Source organism: Pleuronectes platessa, chromosome 6 (genome assembly GCF_947347685.1).
Source record: "Pleuronectes platessa chromosome 6, fPlePla1.1, whole genome shotgun sequence".
NCBI classification, from domain to species: Eukaryota; Metazoa; Chordata; class Actinopteri; order Pleuronectiformes; family Pleuronectidae; genus Pleuronectes; species Pleuronectes platessa.
The window spans coordinates 21,892,055-21,908,510 of NC_070631.1; the positions used below are offsets into that span (position 1 = coordinate 21,892,055).

At 43.2% G+C, this 16,456-nt stretch overlaps 1 protein-coding gene across 4 annotated transcripts in view; it reads left to right on the plus strand.

Moving 5' to 3' along the window:
- Positions 1–615: 615 nt before the first annotated feature.
- Positions 616–16,456, plus strand: part of LOC128442542 (potassium voltage-gated channel subfamily KQT member 2) — a 40,063-nt gene continuing 24,222 nt past the window's right edge. For all 4 annotated transcript variants that reach the window (XM_053425042.1, XM_053425040.1, XM_053425041.1 and 1 more), the window contains exon 1: positions 616–914. In XM_053425042.1, coding sequence (XP_053281017.1) covers positions 616–914 — 299 coding nt within the window. The remainder of the gene's footprint in view (positions 915–16,456) is intronic.

The following is a 16,456-nucleotide window of genomic DNA, read 5'->3' on the forward strand; positions in this document are numbered from 1 at the left end:
CACTTATGAATATTGCATGAACATGCATCATCAGACGAGAACGCTCCCTCCCAGCTTCTCTCTTGGGCTCGGGTTAGGAACTGAAGAGGATGGAAGGTTATCACAGGGAAAACTAACAGGAAACCTTTGTTTCCCCAAAATACACATTCTGACTTTAGGATCAGTGTTAGTGCAGTAATGATCCTGAACCCACCCAACATGGCAACTTGAAGTTGTTCTTCACAGAATGAGGCCAAATGACCTGCACCTGCAGCTCGGAAGTGAATTCACCAGAGCAAGACTGGTTGTGCATGTTCTATTTAACTTAAGTCTTCAGCAATGGGCGGTTCTATGATTATAAAATAACCAATAATCTGCTGCTTGCCAACCTGAGCAGGCTGGAGTGAATAGAATATGCATGTCCACCCCTGCTGTGTGTGTCAAGTGGCCGGATGGGGCTAATGTAAAAGCTCGTACTGTGCAGTTTCGAGTGGATATTGCGATTGGTTTTTCTGAGGGGGGGGGGGGGGGGGGCGACGACACGGACTGCATCCAGCACCCACCCCTCAGCGCCGGTGATGCAGCCCCGCGCCAGAGGCACCGACAACTCCCCGGCAGAGTCGTCGCGACTTTAGAATGGTGCAGAAATCTCTCAACGGCGGGGCTTACCCAACTCAAGCCGGAGAGAAGAAGCACAAAGTCGGGTTCGTCGGACTGGACCCCGGGGCTCCCGAATCCAGCAGGGACGGCGCGCTGCTGATCGAGGGCTCGGGGAGCACCAAGCGGGGCAGCATCCTCTGCAGACGCAGGTCCAGCCTCTCCGCAGGAAGACCCCGACCGTCGAAGAAATATGCCAGCTATCGGAAACTGCAGAATTTCCTCTATAACGCACTGGAGAGACCGCGGGGATGGGCGTTCATCTACCACGCTTATGTGTAAGTGATGCATCCTGAGTGATTGTGGACTTTTGGCCTTTTTTACTTTGCCGTGCAGTGCTGATACTGAGTCATGGTTTACGAGGGGGGGCTGCTGTGGAGCTTTTGACTGGGTCCCTCCACACTGAGGACCATGTTCAGATGGAGCATTGAAGGGTTAAATGTGGCCAAGCTGCCAACCTGCTGTAGTCTGATTAGAGGAGGGCATCACTTCACCTGCAGAACTCCTGCTCGAACTCCTGATAATGAGACTCATGCATGTGCCATCATATGGACAAACACACACAGACACACACACAGTTGTGTCTCATATGTTGCTGCAGTAGGTTTCAGCACCGTGGACAGCTCCGCACCGCATCACCACTTTCCATAATTAACGTTGCAGTCCAGCTCTGCACTGTGTGTGTGTGTGTGTTTGTGTGTGTGTGTGTGAGAGAGAGAGACAGAGTGTGTGTGTGTGTGTGTGTGTGTGTGTGTGTGTGTGTGTGTGTGTGTGTGAGAGTGTGTGAGAGTGTGTGAGAGTGTGTGTGAGTGTGTGTGTGTGTGTGTGAGTGTGAGAGAGAGAGTGTAGAGCGTGTGTGAGTGTGAGAGAGAGAGTGTGGAGTGTGTGTGTGTGCGTGCAGCACACAGGGAGTGTTCTGGATACTACAGCCAGTGACTAGACTGTCTGGGACATGTTAAATGGCTACTGCAGCAATCTGTCATTGGTTACAGATTCATAAAGTTGGCAGACTTACCCGGATAAGAATTTGTGCAGCAGTGGGTGATGTATCATAATTTGGTGCACATGTTTTCTATACTAGTGCAGTGTCTGTTCTACACCTAGCGGTTATATTTGACTGTGTTAATTCTCCTGAGCTACTTCTGAACGTTCTTTGTCATCAGTGAGTCCTCCCCAAACAGTTGTGCAATATATTGTCAGACAGAATGTGCTCTACTATTGCTCTAAATGAAGGCCCAGAGCGCTGGTCGCCTGTTTAGTCAACGTTTATTATTTCTTAATGTACCGCGTGTTCAAAACCGCAAAGAAATTCAACACTGTACTTAAAAAATGTACAACACTGTGAGTTAATACTAAAGCTCCTTCACTGCTTGTACAACCTCAGTACTACCCTGCTGTAAAGCAAATTGATCTAGATGTGTAAAATCATTGGTGATTTATTGCAAGTGATCAACAGTAGATTTGTGCTTCATATTCAGGTGTGAAATGGTCATTTCATAATGTCAGCTGCATATCTATGGAAGCTCTTTCTCCAGCCATACCTGAAGTGATACCGCATGCCTGATAGTGAGGAGTTGAAAATGCCACAGCATTAAGGAAATCAGAGTGCACAGCATATCGACTCCCCCGAGAAGGCTGGATGCCCAGAAGTAAGCCTGTGCGCTAACATGAAACCACCCAGACACGTGTGCATGCTCAAATTCACACAGGCCCTGTGAGCACTTATGAAATATTAACAGAATACCATGGCAGCCAGCTAAATCTGCCCCCTCTTTGCCATTTGTTTTGTTTTTCGGTAGATCTTCATTGACCATTGTATGTCTCAGGAAATAGGGCTGTCATGGTGGCTGAATCTAGTGCAGGCAGAACGGGTTTCTCTTTGTCGGATGATTCGATTCCTCATCTGCAGCCAAAATGCTGCAGGAACCTAGTTAGAGGAGGACCAGTGGCACGAGTGCTGCAGAGGGATAAAGTAGTGGGATTGGAGAAAGGTGACAGAACACATAAGAAAGGGATCTAATGGCAGGTGTTGAATATAAATGAATCTTAGTGATGTTTTCTGTAGTGTGTTTCCTCTAAAACGTATGAATTGTTGTTTTCTGCACCCTAGAATGAGCCCTTTTTATTTATGTACTTTATATTTACATCTGGAGCCGGCCCTCTCTATGGTGGCCACCATTTTTTTTTTTTTTTTTACAGTAGCCCAAACTGGACAGACTAAACATCTTTAAGTTGTTATGACAACTGAAGGCTACCACAGGTTCTCTCTCATGTTTGGAAGGGCAGGGTGAGGTGAGCGGTATTCAGCTGCAACATGCAACTTCACCACTAGATGTCACTAAATTCTACACACTGACCCTTTAATCTCCCAACTCTTTTTACTTCAGCCGATTTATAAAATTTACGGGTGCTAACCTCAGTGGCATCAATCTCTTCCTCTCTCAATCTCCTCCTTTTTCTAAGCTCCACAAGACAAAGTTTTTCAAATCAAACAACTCAACTGAGGACAACAACAGCTGCTCTATTTATTTTTTCACTGCCTTCCTGTGGAAATGTTAAGCCGGTGTCTTGTTCCATGGTCCCGTTTGTAATGCATGCACGGATCATCAATATGTGGAACACGAGTACCCACTGTATCTCCAGGGTACTCTCTGACAGGCTGCCTGTATGTCTCTGTCACACCGCCTGTTGTGTAGCCGTCTGAGGGCAGGGCTGTTCTTCCCTTTCAGTGTTTTCACCAGTCCAAGATCAGACGAATAAGGAGAGAGACTCAGTGCTCCTCATTTTAACTGTGCTGATCTCCACTCAAGGATATTCCCTGTGGATCTAAATTGTAGGCACAATACTACTGTGAGTGAGTGTTTCAAATTCTTACGAGTGAAAATGTGAAAACAAAGGTTTCATTGAACAGCCTGTCGTCAGAGGAACCGCTGCAGACTTTCTTTTGTTGGGAGGAACAATTCAACAGACTTTTAATTTGGCCCACAGACGCTCATCTGTAGCTGCAGTTCAGCAGCCTATTCGGATCCACGTCCCTGCACTGATCCAGAGGTTGGAGCTCTGGTGCCTCTCCTGTGTGTGGCTTCAACAGGAGCCTCATTACTGTGCGCCCTCTTGCAGGAAGCAGCCGCTGTGTGAGAAACTTAAATGACCTCTGCCGCTGTAAGATGACAAAACGTGTCAGTACTGCACCAAAGGGAGAACGCAGGAATATCACTGAAAAGAGAGGAAGACTAACAAAGAGTTTAGAGTGTGATAAATCAGAGAAAACCAGAGTAAATCCCCATTGAGATTTTCTTAAAGTGATTCAAAGAGGCAGATTGAGGATTTGGTCTGGCCATACACTGTTCTGCTTAGCTGGCTGAATCAGGACAGAGCTGGGGAGGAAAGAGGGCGAGGACAGCAGCAGACAGATGTTGGCTGCCAAGCTGCTGGGACGTGATTGAGAGTTTTTTTTAGGGGGAGAGGGTCAACTGGGAGTCCTGTAGTGGGGTCTTGGCTTCGTTTGAGGTGCTTAGCTCCAGAAAAATCAGCCTTGCTCACATCGACACACTTAGTTTACGGTCTCTTATATGTGATAAATGTTGCTGTGAAACAGAAAGTACAAAGTTGGTTTGCTGACTATTCTAAATTTTAATGTACTTTTTATGTGGAAGTAACAATGCTAGAGAGTGCAGCTCCAATCCTAAAAGCTACTGATTTGGTCAGAGACAATAGTGATTCAGTATACTAGGTTGAGTTGAACCGTTTCATTGATACAGATTTGTTTGTACATGCATTTTGTGTTGACTTCTGTGCTTGTTCTCCTGGGGTCTGTGGTTTTTTTGTGGGTACTCCAGCTTCCTCCCACAGTCAGTCTAGTTTATTGGAGACCTGTTGTGATTATAAGAGTGAATAGTTGTTCGTCGCTGTACGTTGACCCAGTTTAACACTGGCAACCTGTCCAGGTTCTACCTTGCCACTTGCTCAATGTCAGTTTGTCTTGCTTTTCACAAACAACGACTCACACGACAGCGGTGAGGAAATCTGCTCCTTTCATTGCCAGCATTCGCTGTTAATCACTTCCGTTGTGGTTGTGTTTCAATTGTGTGGTTTTGTGTTGTGGTTTTTGCAATTGTAATTTCCATTAATGCACTTCTGTGAGACATCTCTTTCACTGTGTAAAAGATGTTAATTTGTCACATTTGTGATCACAGATTTTTTTGTGCCCCTCTACAACTGACAAAAGAATAAAAACACCACAGCAGCTATTACAGGTTTAAGATTCAAGAAGATCTATTGTCAATCCAAAACATGAGGTACATAGGAGGGAATAAAACTAGGTTCTGAGGTCCCGGTACGCAGCAACGAATTAGAACATTTTAGCCTAAAGTTAATTATATTTTTCTAGTAAAATGATTTTCTGTTGATCTGAAGGATTTTATGTAGACTGCATTTACACCGAAGATTGCAAAGTCTTACTTTTGATTTAAGTAAAACTCGGCTTGACATGAGACGACTTTGACTTTATATACTATTGCAATTGAATACTCAAAGAAATTTAATTTCTTTCATTCTTTCTCCTTCTATAATATTCACCGCATGAAAAGTGGATCAGTAAACAACACTGTAAATCACAGTGGAAGTGCAGGTTTTTGTTTGACTCACCAGTGTTGCAGAGGTTACAGCTTTTTCTATGAGGTTCTAACTCTATTTTATGAAAATCTCTGGTATAAGTGTTATAGAATTTTTTCTGGAAGCTGGTGAAAGGAGAACTCAGGCAGCAGCTGAGTTCTTATGCAGAAGATCTTGGTCACATGGAGGACCTTGAGAGACAAGAGTATGTAAACACAGACACGTGGGATAGATGTCAAACTATGTCCCTCCTGGTTGAGTCTCCACAGCAAGTGGACGACGTCTCTCCTCCTCCCAGAGACTCCTCTGCACAGTGGACAGCCCGATGATGGAAGCCTCTCAGACGACACACTGGTGGAAGATGTGGTGAGGGAGTTGTCTCAACAAATCACTGAGTGAGAACCAGCCGTCTCTCCCTGGATGAGGGGGTGGCTGCGTTGGAAAGCAAAGTAAACCTGCGGGCCCCGTGTGGAGGAGTCGAATAAGAAAAGACGGACGCACAAACCCAAAACTGCGGTAAGAGCTTAGCTAAAGAGAGAAGCCATTTATAACCGCTGAGGAAGGTAACTAGCAGATCTGATTACTGTGTAAACAACTGTGGGATTAACGAGAAAGTTGCTAAAACTAGAAGAGAGTGTTCATTATGAGTGCATGAGCAGAACTAGTGTGTGTATAAATGTGTACAACCTACTTAATCTTAAGAGTTTGTTAAATTGTTAGAATTGTTAACTAAGGTGACCTTTCTGTCAGCCCAGAGTCGATTCATTAGATGATTCTTCAGGTACAATTGTAGGTGATTGTGTCGTTGAACTGTGCTGATTGTACGGATTGTGTTTACTGCTGATTGAAGAGAGGCAGTGTGCTAGAGGCAGATTAAGTCTGTAGGGGCACCAGGATGGAAATGACCCAGAGTTGGCTGGTAAGACATGTCAAGCCTCACCTTATGCCCCAGGTCCGGCTGTAGGCCTGTTGTGTTTGTACACCATTTGTGCTGTGGGTCATTAAAGCTTTGACTCAATGTCCCTTGTAAATGTTTTTCTTCTCCAAAATAAGTTAATATTCACATCATTGGTGTAGTTTAGCCAGCAGGATAACAATTATATGACTATATACAGTGTTCTGGGCTTAGTAATAATTACACATAACTTATATTATTATTAGGGCCCGAGCACTGACAGTGGGAGGCCCTATTGAAATTGTAATGATTATTATTATTATTATTATTATTATTATTATTCAGGCAAATTAATTGGCTTTTTGAGGGCTTTAACATGCTCCGATTCTTACCAAAATTGGCAGAGAGTTAGAAAGTGGTGAAAATTTACGTATTATTGAGGAATTTTCAATGGGCGTCGCAAAATGTCTCAATGGTGCCCCCCAAGACCCCGGAACGTGTTCACATTGACCGATCTTCACAAAAAGTCTGTAGGTGTAATTGGAAAAAGGCAACAGGAAGCCTGCTATTTTGCATTTAGTGGCCATATTCCACATTTTTACTTTGATATACTTGTACCAGGGCTTTCATCAGATCAACTTCAAATTGAGATCAGTGTCATCACAACAAGATTAAAAGTCATTAAAAGATTGATTTTTCGTCACATGGTGTGACCGTGGCGTGGCGTCAAAGTTTGATTACACGCCATTAAAACACGCAATTTTGGACCATGAATCCTTTGATGCTGAGCCATAAACAAACAATTCCACTCCTGCAGTGACAGTGTTCAAAGATCAAAGGAATCTTTTTATATCTTGCAAAGGTGGCGTCTCTCTCTCTCTCTCTCTCTTTCTCTCTCTCAGAATTTGACATTTCCTCAAACCGTGTAAATATTGAGGTACGGCGAAGGTTCATCCTTCGCCAAAGGAGACGATGTTGTCATAACTCCACTGTGCATTGTCCTATCACCACCCAACTTCTGTCTCATGATCAGATTCCAAGCCTGAACAGCTCTAAGTGTCAATATTTCCTCAGTCATTATTAAATTTTTTCTCCTTCTATAATATTCACCGCATGAAAAGTGGATCAGTAAACAACACTGTAAATCACAGTGGAAGTGCAGGTTTTTGTTTGACTCACCAGTGTTGCAGAGGTTACAGCTTTTTCTATGAGGTTCTAACTCTATTTTATGAAAATCTCTGGTATAAGTGTTATAGAATTTTTTCTGGAAGCTGGTGAAAGGAGAACTCAGGCAGCAGCTGAGTTCTTATGCAGAAGATCTTGGTCACATGGAGGACCTTGAGAGACAAGAGTATGTAAACACAGACACGTGGGATAGATGTCAAACTATGTCCCTCCTGGTTGAGTCTCCACAGCAAGTGGACGACGTCTCTCCTCCTCCCAGAGACTCCTCTGCACAGTGGACAGCCCGATGATGGAAGCCTCTCAGACGACACACTGGTGGAAGATGTGGTGAGGGAGTTGTCTCAACAAATCACTGAGTGAGAACCAGCCGTCTCTCCCTGGATGAGGGGGTGGCTGCGTTGGAAAGCAAAGTAAACCTGCGGGCCCCGTGTGGAGGAGTCGAATAAGAAAAGACGGACGCACAAACCCAAAACTGCGGTAAGAGCTTAGCTAAAGAGAGAAGCCATTTATAACCGCTGAGGAAGGTAACTAGCAGATCTGATTACTGTGTAAACAACTGTGGGATTAACGAGAAAGTTGCTAAAACTAGAAGAGAGTGTTCATTATGAGTGCATGAGCAGAACTAGTGTGTGTATAAATGTGTACAACCTACTTAATCTTAAGAGTTTGTTAAATTGTTAGAATTGTTAACTAAGGTGACCTTTCTGTCAGCCCAGAGTCGATTCATTAGATGATTCTTCAGGTACAATTGTAGGTGATTGTGTCGTTGAACTGTGCTGATTGTACGGATTGTGTTTACTGCTGATTGAAGAGAGGCAGTGTGCTAGAGGCAGATTAAGTCTGTAGGGGCACCAGGATGGAAATGACCCAGAGTTGGCTGGTAAGACATGTCAAGCCTCACCTTATGCCCCAGGTCCGGCTGTAGGCCTGTTGTGTTTGTACACCATTTGTGCTGTGGGTCATTAAAGCTTTGACTCAATGTCCCTTGTAAATGTTTTTCTTCTCCAAAATAAGTTAATATTCACATCATTGGTGTAGTTTAGCCAGCAGGATAACAATTATATGACTATATACAGTGTTCTGGGCTTAGTAATAATTACACATAACTTATATTATTATTAGGGCCCGAGCACTGACAGTGGGAGGCCCTATTGAAATTGTAATGATTATTATTATTATTATTATTATTATTATTATTCAGGCAAATTAATTGGCTTTTTGAGGGCTTTAACATGCTCCGATTCTTACCAAAATTGGCAGAGAGTTAGAAAGTGGTGAAAATTTACGTATTATTGAGGAATTTTCAATGGGCGTCGCAAAATGTCTCAATGGTGCCCCCCAAGACCCCGGAACGTGTTCACATTGACCGATCTTCACAAAAAGTCTGTAGGTGTAATTGGAAAAAGGCAACAGGAAGCCTGCTATTTTGCATTTAGTGGCCATATTCCACATTTTTACTTTGATATACTTGTACCAGGGCTTTCATCAGATCAACTTCAAATTGAGATCAGTGTCATCACAACAAGATTAAAAGTCATTAAAAGATTGATTTTTCGTCACATGGTGTGACCGTGGCGTGGCGTCAAAGTTTGATTACACGCCATTAAAACACGCAATTTTGGACCATGAATCCTTTGATGCTGAGCCATAAACAAACAATTCCACTCCTGCAGTGACAGTGTTCAAAGATCAAAGGAATCTTTTTATATCTTGCAAAGGTGGCGTCTCTCTCTCTCTCTCTCTCTTTCTCTCTCTCAGAATTTGACATTTCCTCAAACCGTGTAAATATTGAGGTACGGCGAAGGTTCATCCTTCGCCAAAGGAGACGATGTTGTCATAACTCCACTGTGCATTGTCCTATCACCACCCAACTTCTGTCTCATGATCAGATTCCAAGCCTGAACAGCTCTAAGTGTCAATATTTCCTCAGTCATTATTAAATTTTTTCTCCTTCTATAATATTCACCGCATGAAAAGTGGATCAGTAAACAACACTGTAAATCACAGTGGAAGTGCAGGTTTTTGTTTGACTCACCAGTGTTGCAGAGGTTACAGCTTTTTCTATGAGGTTCTAACTCTATTTTATGAAAATCTCTGGTATAAGTGTTATAGAATTTTTTCTGGAAGCTGGTGAAAGGAGAACTCAGGCAGCAGCTGAGTTCTTATGCAGAAGATCTTGGTCACATGGAGGACCTTGAGAGACAAGAGTATGTAAACACAGACACGTGGGATAGATGTCAAACTATGTCCCTCCTGGTTGAGTCTCCACAGCAAGTGGACGACGTCTCTCCTCCTCCCAGAGACTCCTCCGCACAGTGGACAGCCAGATGATGGAAGCCTCTCAGACGACACACTGGTGGAAGATGTGGTGAGGGAGTTGTCTCAACAAATCACTGAGTGAGAACCAGCCGTCTCTCCCTGGATGAGGGGGTGGCTGCGTTGGAAAGCAAAGTAAACCTGCGGGCCCCGTGTGGAGGAGTCGAATAAGAAAAGACGGACGTGGGCGTGTCTAGAAATCAAGCTCTCCTAGATGAAGAAGACTCCTTGGCTGAGATCGAAGACTCGTCTGATGAGTCCTCTGAAGAGGAACCTCAGACCCAGGCCAATAGACTGAGTAAAGAGGGATCTTACTGGAATGACCATCCCCCAACTCAGGGAAGAGAAAGAAGCCACAACATCCTGAGGAGCTGCCCAGGACCTGCATCTGGTTAAACAACAGTTTCACCGAAAGATGCCTGGGATTTAATTATTAGTGACAACATCATTGAGGAGGTTCTGAAATGCACCAATTTAGAGGGATGAAGAGCAGCAGCAGCAGCAAAAGAAAAAGAGTGGAGATGCGTCGACAAATCAGAATTCATGGCCTTTATTGGTTTCTTTGGTCCAAATCACTGCTAAAATACATTTTTTTAACAAAATCATTATTACAGTATGTCTTTTTTTTTAATCACACTTGCATACCTGGGTCATTTTTCACCCATGTATGTAAACTTGATGTAAAAATACAAAAAATATTGTAGTTCATAAATTGTGAAAGATAAAATGAAAATAATGATTTGTGGTAAACAAAAACAAGATATTTAATACTTTGAATATTAAACGATGAAATAAATTGATTTCCAAAAGTATAGCAAAGAAACACTCAGCCATGCATGAAATAACATTGTAGGTCAATACGGGTCATTTTTGACCCATGTTGTGCCTTAGAAGGGGTTTGCATATCTTGAGTATCAAAGGGTTAAAGGTAAGTTTTAACTTATAACATTAAGGTAAATTCTAACCTCACAAAGAACTATGAAGTATAAACAAAGAAGAGGAAGAAGAAGTAGGCTAGTGAGACATATTTTTCTGCCTATCAAAAAACTGCTAGCAACAAACAGTTGAAATTACTTTTGTTTAACTTTTCATAGCAGCAAAAATGTCAGCCAAAGACATTCCTTGCAACACATATAAGGTTCTGAAGAAACTAGGGTCAGGGGGTAAAGTGGTAAAGTGTACAAGTGCTTTGCATTAGACACCAAGGAGATAGTTGCTGTGAAGGTCATTCCCCAAAAATGTGGCTGTTATGCTGAAAATGAGTTGAAGGCTCTTACGCAACTCAGGAAGCATGGGCGACATGAGAACATAGTCAGCCTTAACAGGCATTTCGTAAACAAGGAAAGTTATATTCTGGAATTTGAAAAGCTTGACATGACTCTTGATGATTTAATCATTGAGACTGGTAGGCCACTGTATCTGAATGAGATTCAAGAAGTCACACAACAGATAGTAATGGCTCTCAACACTCTCAGCAGAATACGTATGGTACATCTGGACATCAAGCCAGACAGCATAATGTTGGTTAACCATAAACGCTGGCCTTTCAAGGTGAAGCTGATAGATTTTGGTTTGGCTTTTTCTGTCGACAAACTGACCACTGGCTACAAAATACAGACCCTTGATTATAGGGCCCCTGAAGTCATTCTGGGCCTCCCTCTAACTGAGGCTGTAGACATGGTCTCTTGGCTGTATTGTAGCCTTCATGTTCTTTGGCAAAGACTTATTCAGCAAGGTGCGAATTTGATCGAATAAGAGAAATGGTGCGCTTGCAGGGCAAGCCAGAGGACAAACTGCTAAATTCTGGAATTTACAGCAAAAACTTTTTTTTTCACAATGTCCAATCAGTTTCATGGGAGCTACTTGAACAGTGTGACTGTCCTGTCAATGTTCATTCAACAACCCACAATGTACACCCTTCTTTTATGTTTAAAAGTCTTGATGAGATAATGAAGGATCACCCGAATACTACTGAAAATGAGGACATGCCAGCCTTTGTAAACCTTTTCAAGCAGATGATGGAAGTAGATCCGGAAAAAAGAATCACCACAGAGAAGGCATTGTGGCATAGTTTTTTTAAAAGAAAACATTTTCCTCGAAATTGTGACTTGACCCAACAAGGAAGATTCTATAGAGAAACCTGTATTACCACCAATGAGGAACGCAGACTGGAGGAGCCAGCAGTGAAGCCTAAGTTTAAGTCCCCAATTCACATGAAAGAAGCATCAAATACTAACTTGGATGACTCACATTCAGTTCAGGAAGAAACTGCTGCTTGCACCAGTAAGGTGTGCACATTGACAAAACCACCAGTGAAACCCAAGAGCAAGGTGAAGGAGCATCCTCTACTAAAGTCGCTGATGCACTTTCCGATCATAAAAAAACTGCTGCTTACATCAAACCTCTATCCAGTCTGAAGAAAGCACCAGCTAAATCTAAGCACAAGGGAAAGTCCAGAATTCACAGGAAAGAAGCAGCCAATACTAACTTAGTTGACTTGCATTCAGTTCAAGAAACTGCCACTTGCACCAGTAAGGAGTGCAGACTGATGAAACCACCAGTGAACCCCAAGAGTAAGGTAAAGTTCGCTGTGCGCAGTGAAGGAGCATCCTCTACTAAAGTCGCTGATGTTCTTTCCGATCATAAAGAAACTACTGCTTCCATCAATGCTAAACGCAATCTGCAGAAAGCACCAGAGAAACCTAAGCGCAATGGAAAGTCCAGAATTCACAGGAACGAAGCAGTAAATACTAACTTGGATGACTTGCATTCAGTTCAAGAAGAAACTGCCACTTGCACCAGTAAGGAGAGCAGACTGATGAAACCACCAGTGAAACTCAAGAGCAAGGCAAAGTCTACTACGCGCTGTGAAGGAGCATCCTCTACTAAAGTCGCTGATGCACCAGATAAATCTAAGCACAAGGGAAAGTCCAGAATTCACATGAAAGAAGCAGCCAATACTAACTTAGTTGACTTGGATTCAGTTCAGGAAGAAACTGCCACTTGCACCAGTAAGGAGTGCAGAGTGATGAAACCACCAGTGAAACCCAAGAACAAGGCAAAGTCTACTACGCGCATTGAAGTAGCATCCTCTACCAAATTCGAAGATTCACTTTCAGATCATAAAGAAACTGCTGCTTCCATCAATGCTGAAGGCAATCTGCAGAAAGCACCAGAGAAACCTAAGCGCAATGGAAAGTCCAGAATTCACATGAAAGAAACATCCAATACTAAATTCAATAAGTCACTTGCAGATCACAAAGACATTGCTGCGTTCATCGAAGCTATGTCCAGTCTGAAGAAAACACCAATGCAACCTAAGCACAAGGAAAAGTCCAGAATACACATGAAAGAAGCATCCGAAATTAAATTCAATGAGTGCAGACAGAAAAAAACACCAAAGAAACCAAAGCACAAGGCAAACTCATCATCCTCTACTCCTTCCTGTATTGCAGGTGTTTTCAAGAAGCTTCCCCAAGCGCTGTGTGTCTTATAAAGCAATTCCCCGCCAGAACACTAGGCGGAGTAATGTTTTTTGTCGAAGACGACCTTAGAGACGCCTTCTTTCTTCTTCGTCGATTGTTTGTTTACATTCCAACTGCGGCTCCTCGTAGCCTTTTTCTGGCGGACAAATCCTCCAGTCAGTGACAGGTTATCCGAGTGTTCATACTTTCGGATCTCTTCAGCCAACCGCTCTTCTATTTGGTCCATATTCGTTCTTCTAAATTTTCCGTTGTTTCTGCCGGTATTATGTGGCATGAAACCGGAAATGCGACTCCGGACGGGATGTAGTAGGCAGACCAATCACATCCCTTGCGGGTTGCGGGAGGCTTGTGGAGCTTTGCCGTCTAGTTAGAAAAATTGGGCGACGCACGTAAGCACGTAAGAAGAGATACATAAGCAAGTAAGGGGCCCGAAAGGGCTCTTGCGCTTGCAGGCCCTTGAAAACGCAGAAGCATGCAACGGCCTTTATGCATGTCAAGACGCTTGTCTCAGTCACGTGACTTTTACGGTAAACACAAACCCACACGGTATTTGTCGGACCCATTTGTCAACAAACCAGGTGAATCCAGCATGTCTGTGCAAAAGGAAGATCAGTTGCTGGAGATCGTAAATAACGGCTGCCTTAAAAGTATGTTTGACTAAACAACTCTGCCGGTGTCAACATGTTCTGGATTAAAGTCACGACAGAATACCCTGAGATCGCCACAACAGCACGTAAAAACTCTGTTGCCATTTCCGACATCATATCTGTGCGAAGCAGGGTTTTCTGCTGTGACCGCAACCTAAACGAAATTACGAAGTAGACTGGACATCAGCAACACACTTCAGATGTCGACCATTAGCCCTAGATGGGACCGCCTTGTTGCAGAGAAACAGGCTCAGAGCTCCCACTGATTCAGCGTTGTGGTTCGTTATATGTTTCATGCACTTTATATTTGTTTTTTATTTGTGATTTATTCATTGCTACTCACTGTTGAGTTGTTGGTGCTAATAAAGTTGCATAAGAATACACATCAGTTACATATTTATTATTATTATATTTAGAAATAACCCCAGTTTTTATGCTAGTCGTATATCATTTTATTTTGTCATATTTATCCGTGACATTCAGAGCCACTCTAGTGACATCGGTGGAATTTTTTTAAATTAACGAATTAATTTTTAATTTTAATTTAAAAAAAAAAACTCTCCAAAGCGCACAGAGGCGCAGCGTGTGCGTAATGGAGCTTTGGTATCCGTCCGTCTCCGTCTTGCTGGTAACTTACCACGCAATAATTTATTTGAGGCCGCGTATTAACAATTCGTTAATTTTGTTATATAAAAAAATTATCTTCCGATGTCACCAGAGGCCGTAGTGAGGGTCCGTAGCCACACGTTAAAGGCCGGTCCGTGAAAACATTGTCTGACATCCAACCGGTCCGTAGCGCGAAAAAGGTTTGTGATCGCGAGCGTAGAAAACCAATAGGGTGTCGGAATGGTATATGTTTATACATCTCATCCAACCACAATCAAATTTACTCTATCCAGATGGCGCGATTTATCTGGATAGGTTTTTTTTGTGTGTTTTTGAACGATGACAAACCGGAATGAAAACAAGCCAAAATGAAATAGGAGTAACAAGGCTATTTTTTAAATGTAAGGAGTAGAAAGTACAGATATTTGTGTGAAAATGTAAGTAGTAGAAGTAAAAAGTACCAGAAATGTCTACTTAAAGGGGATGGATTTGTTGCTATCCATTAGAGATGAGCCGGATACTCGGCTGAAACGAGTATCCGGTACAGATAAAGCACTTTTGCCGAGCACGAGTATTATACGAGTAATACGAGTCAATATCTGTGCTCGGACTGAATGAAAATCCTCACACAGCGTCACAGCGCTCCTCCCCTTCACACACCGCTCTGCTCACTCACTCACAGAACAGCTCTCTGTCTCTCAGTCACTCAGGTTCGCGGGTCTTTTCCGTTAACATTTAGGGTTTCTTCAGCTTGAAGTTTGTTTTTATTTCAGTTTGTACTTACTTGTTAACCAGTAGAGTTCTGTTAAACGTGGGTTCGTTCAGACGTGGTGCTGGTAGAAAGCGACTCGCGTTGCGTCTCTGCCTGTCGGAGATTTTTTTTTAACCGTTTTTTTTTTTTACTTCACGCATTGAGTGTCTGACACTTTCTAGGTATTAGTGGTATACAAAATATTACAAATTAAGCTACACACACACACCTGGTGTGGAAATACATTTTAAAAAAATTTAAATAAAAAAATGTCAGAGTTAAAAAAAAAAGTTATATTGAGTATGAAAACACTTGTTATTACATTTCACTTCATAATTGCAACAGCATGTGTTGTATTCATTGTTGCAAAACTTGTTCTGTAAATAGTTTGTTTGCTATTGTGATCAAAATCATTGATCTGAAGCTCAATGCTGATGCTGTCCTGTAATAGTTTTCTAATCAGCAATAAATATAACAATTTCTGATCAACCCATATCAATTGCATGCTTAAAATAACATACTGGTTAAAGCCCCGCCCGTTTCAAGACAACCCGGCCTACTTCCGGGTTAAATCCAGCCCACTTCCGGGTTAAATCACTACCACTTCCGGGTTAGGCCCCGCCCACCCCGGATACGGATACAGATAATTCATATGGTTAACAGATACAGATACAGATACAGATAATGCTGTACTCGCTCATCCCTACTATCCATTACCTCTGTAGAGCTACTGGAGACGAAGATACAATCTTGCAACCATATCGTTTTGAACCAGATTCAGGTGGGCCGAAGCCTGGCTGCGAGGGCCCCAGCGCAGCCCCGCAGTGGGAGCAGTGGGACCTGGAGCTGGCTTAGCAGCAGCATCCTTCTCCACTGTTGAGTCAACGTTGCATCTGTGAGGAGGCAGCGGCGGATCTGCTGCTGCGATGACATAGCGGCTGGGATCAGCTAACGTCGCCGCCTCGGACACCCCCGGATCGAACCGTGTCAACGCCACTACCCCTGTTGCTATTGCCGCGTGTTAACTCGCCGCTTACCTTGAGCCGGCTAAACCGCAGAGAAGTCTCCAATGCTCCCAGTGAGCTGCCCTCACGTAGATTTCGATCTAAGTTGCTGCAAGCTAGCATTAGCTCGCTGCTGCTACGTGTCAGAAATCTAAGTGGCTGCATAAACATGCGGATCGTCGAGGCAGAGACCCCCGGGACACCTCTAAACGCTTTCCACAGGACCCGAGCTTCACCCTACTGCAACGTGTTGGCTGTACAGATGTACAGATCTGTGCAGCCGACCACAGCGCATCTTGAGTGCTTCATTTGCTACA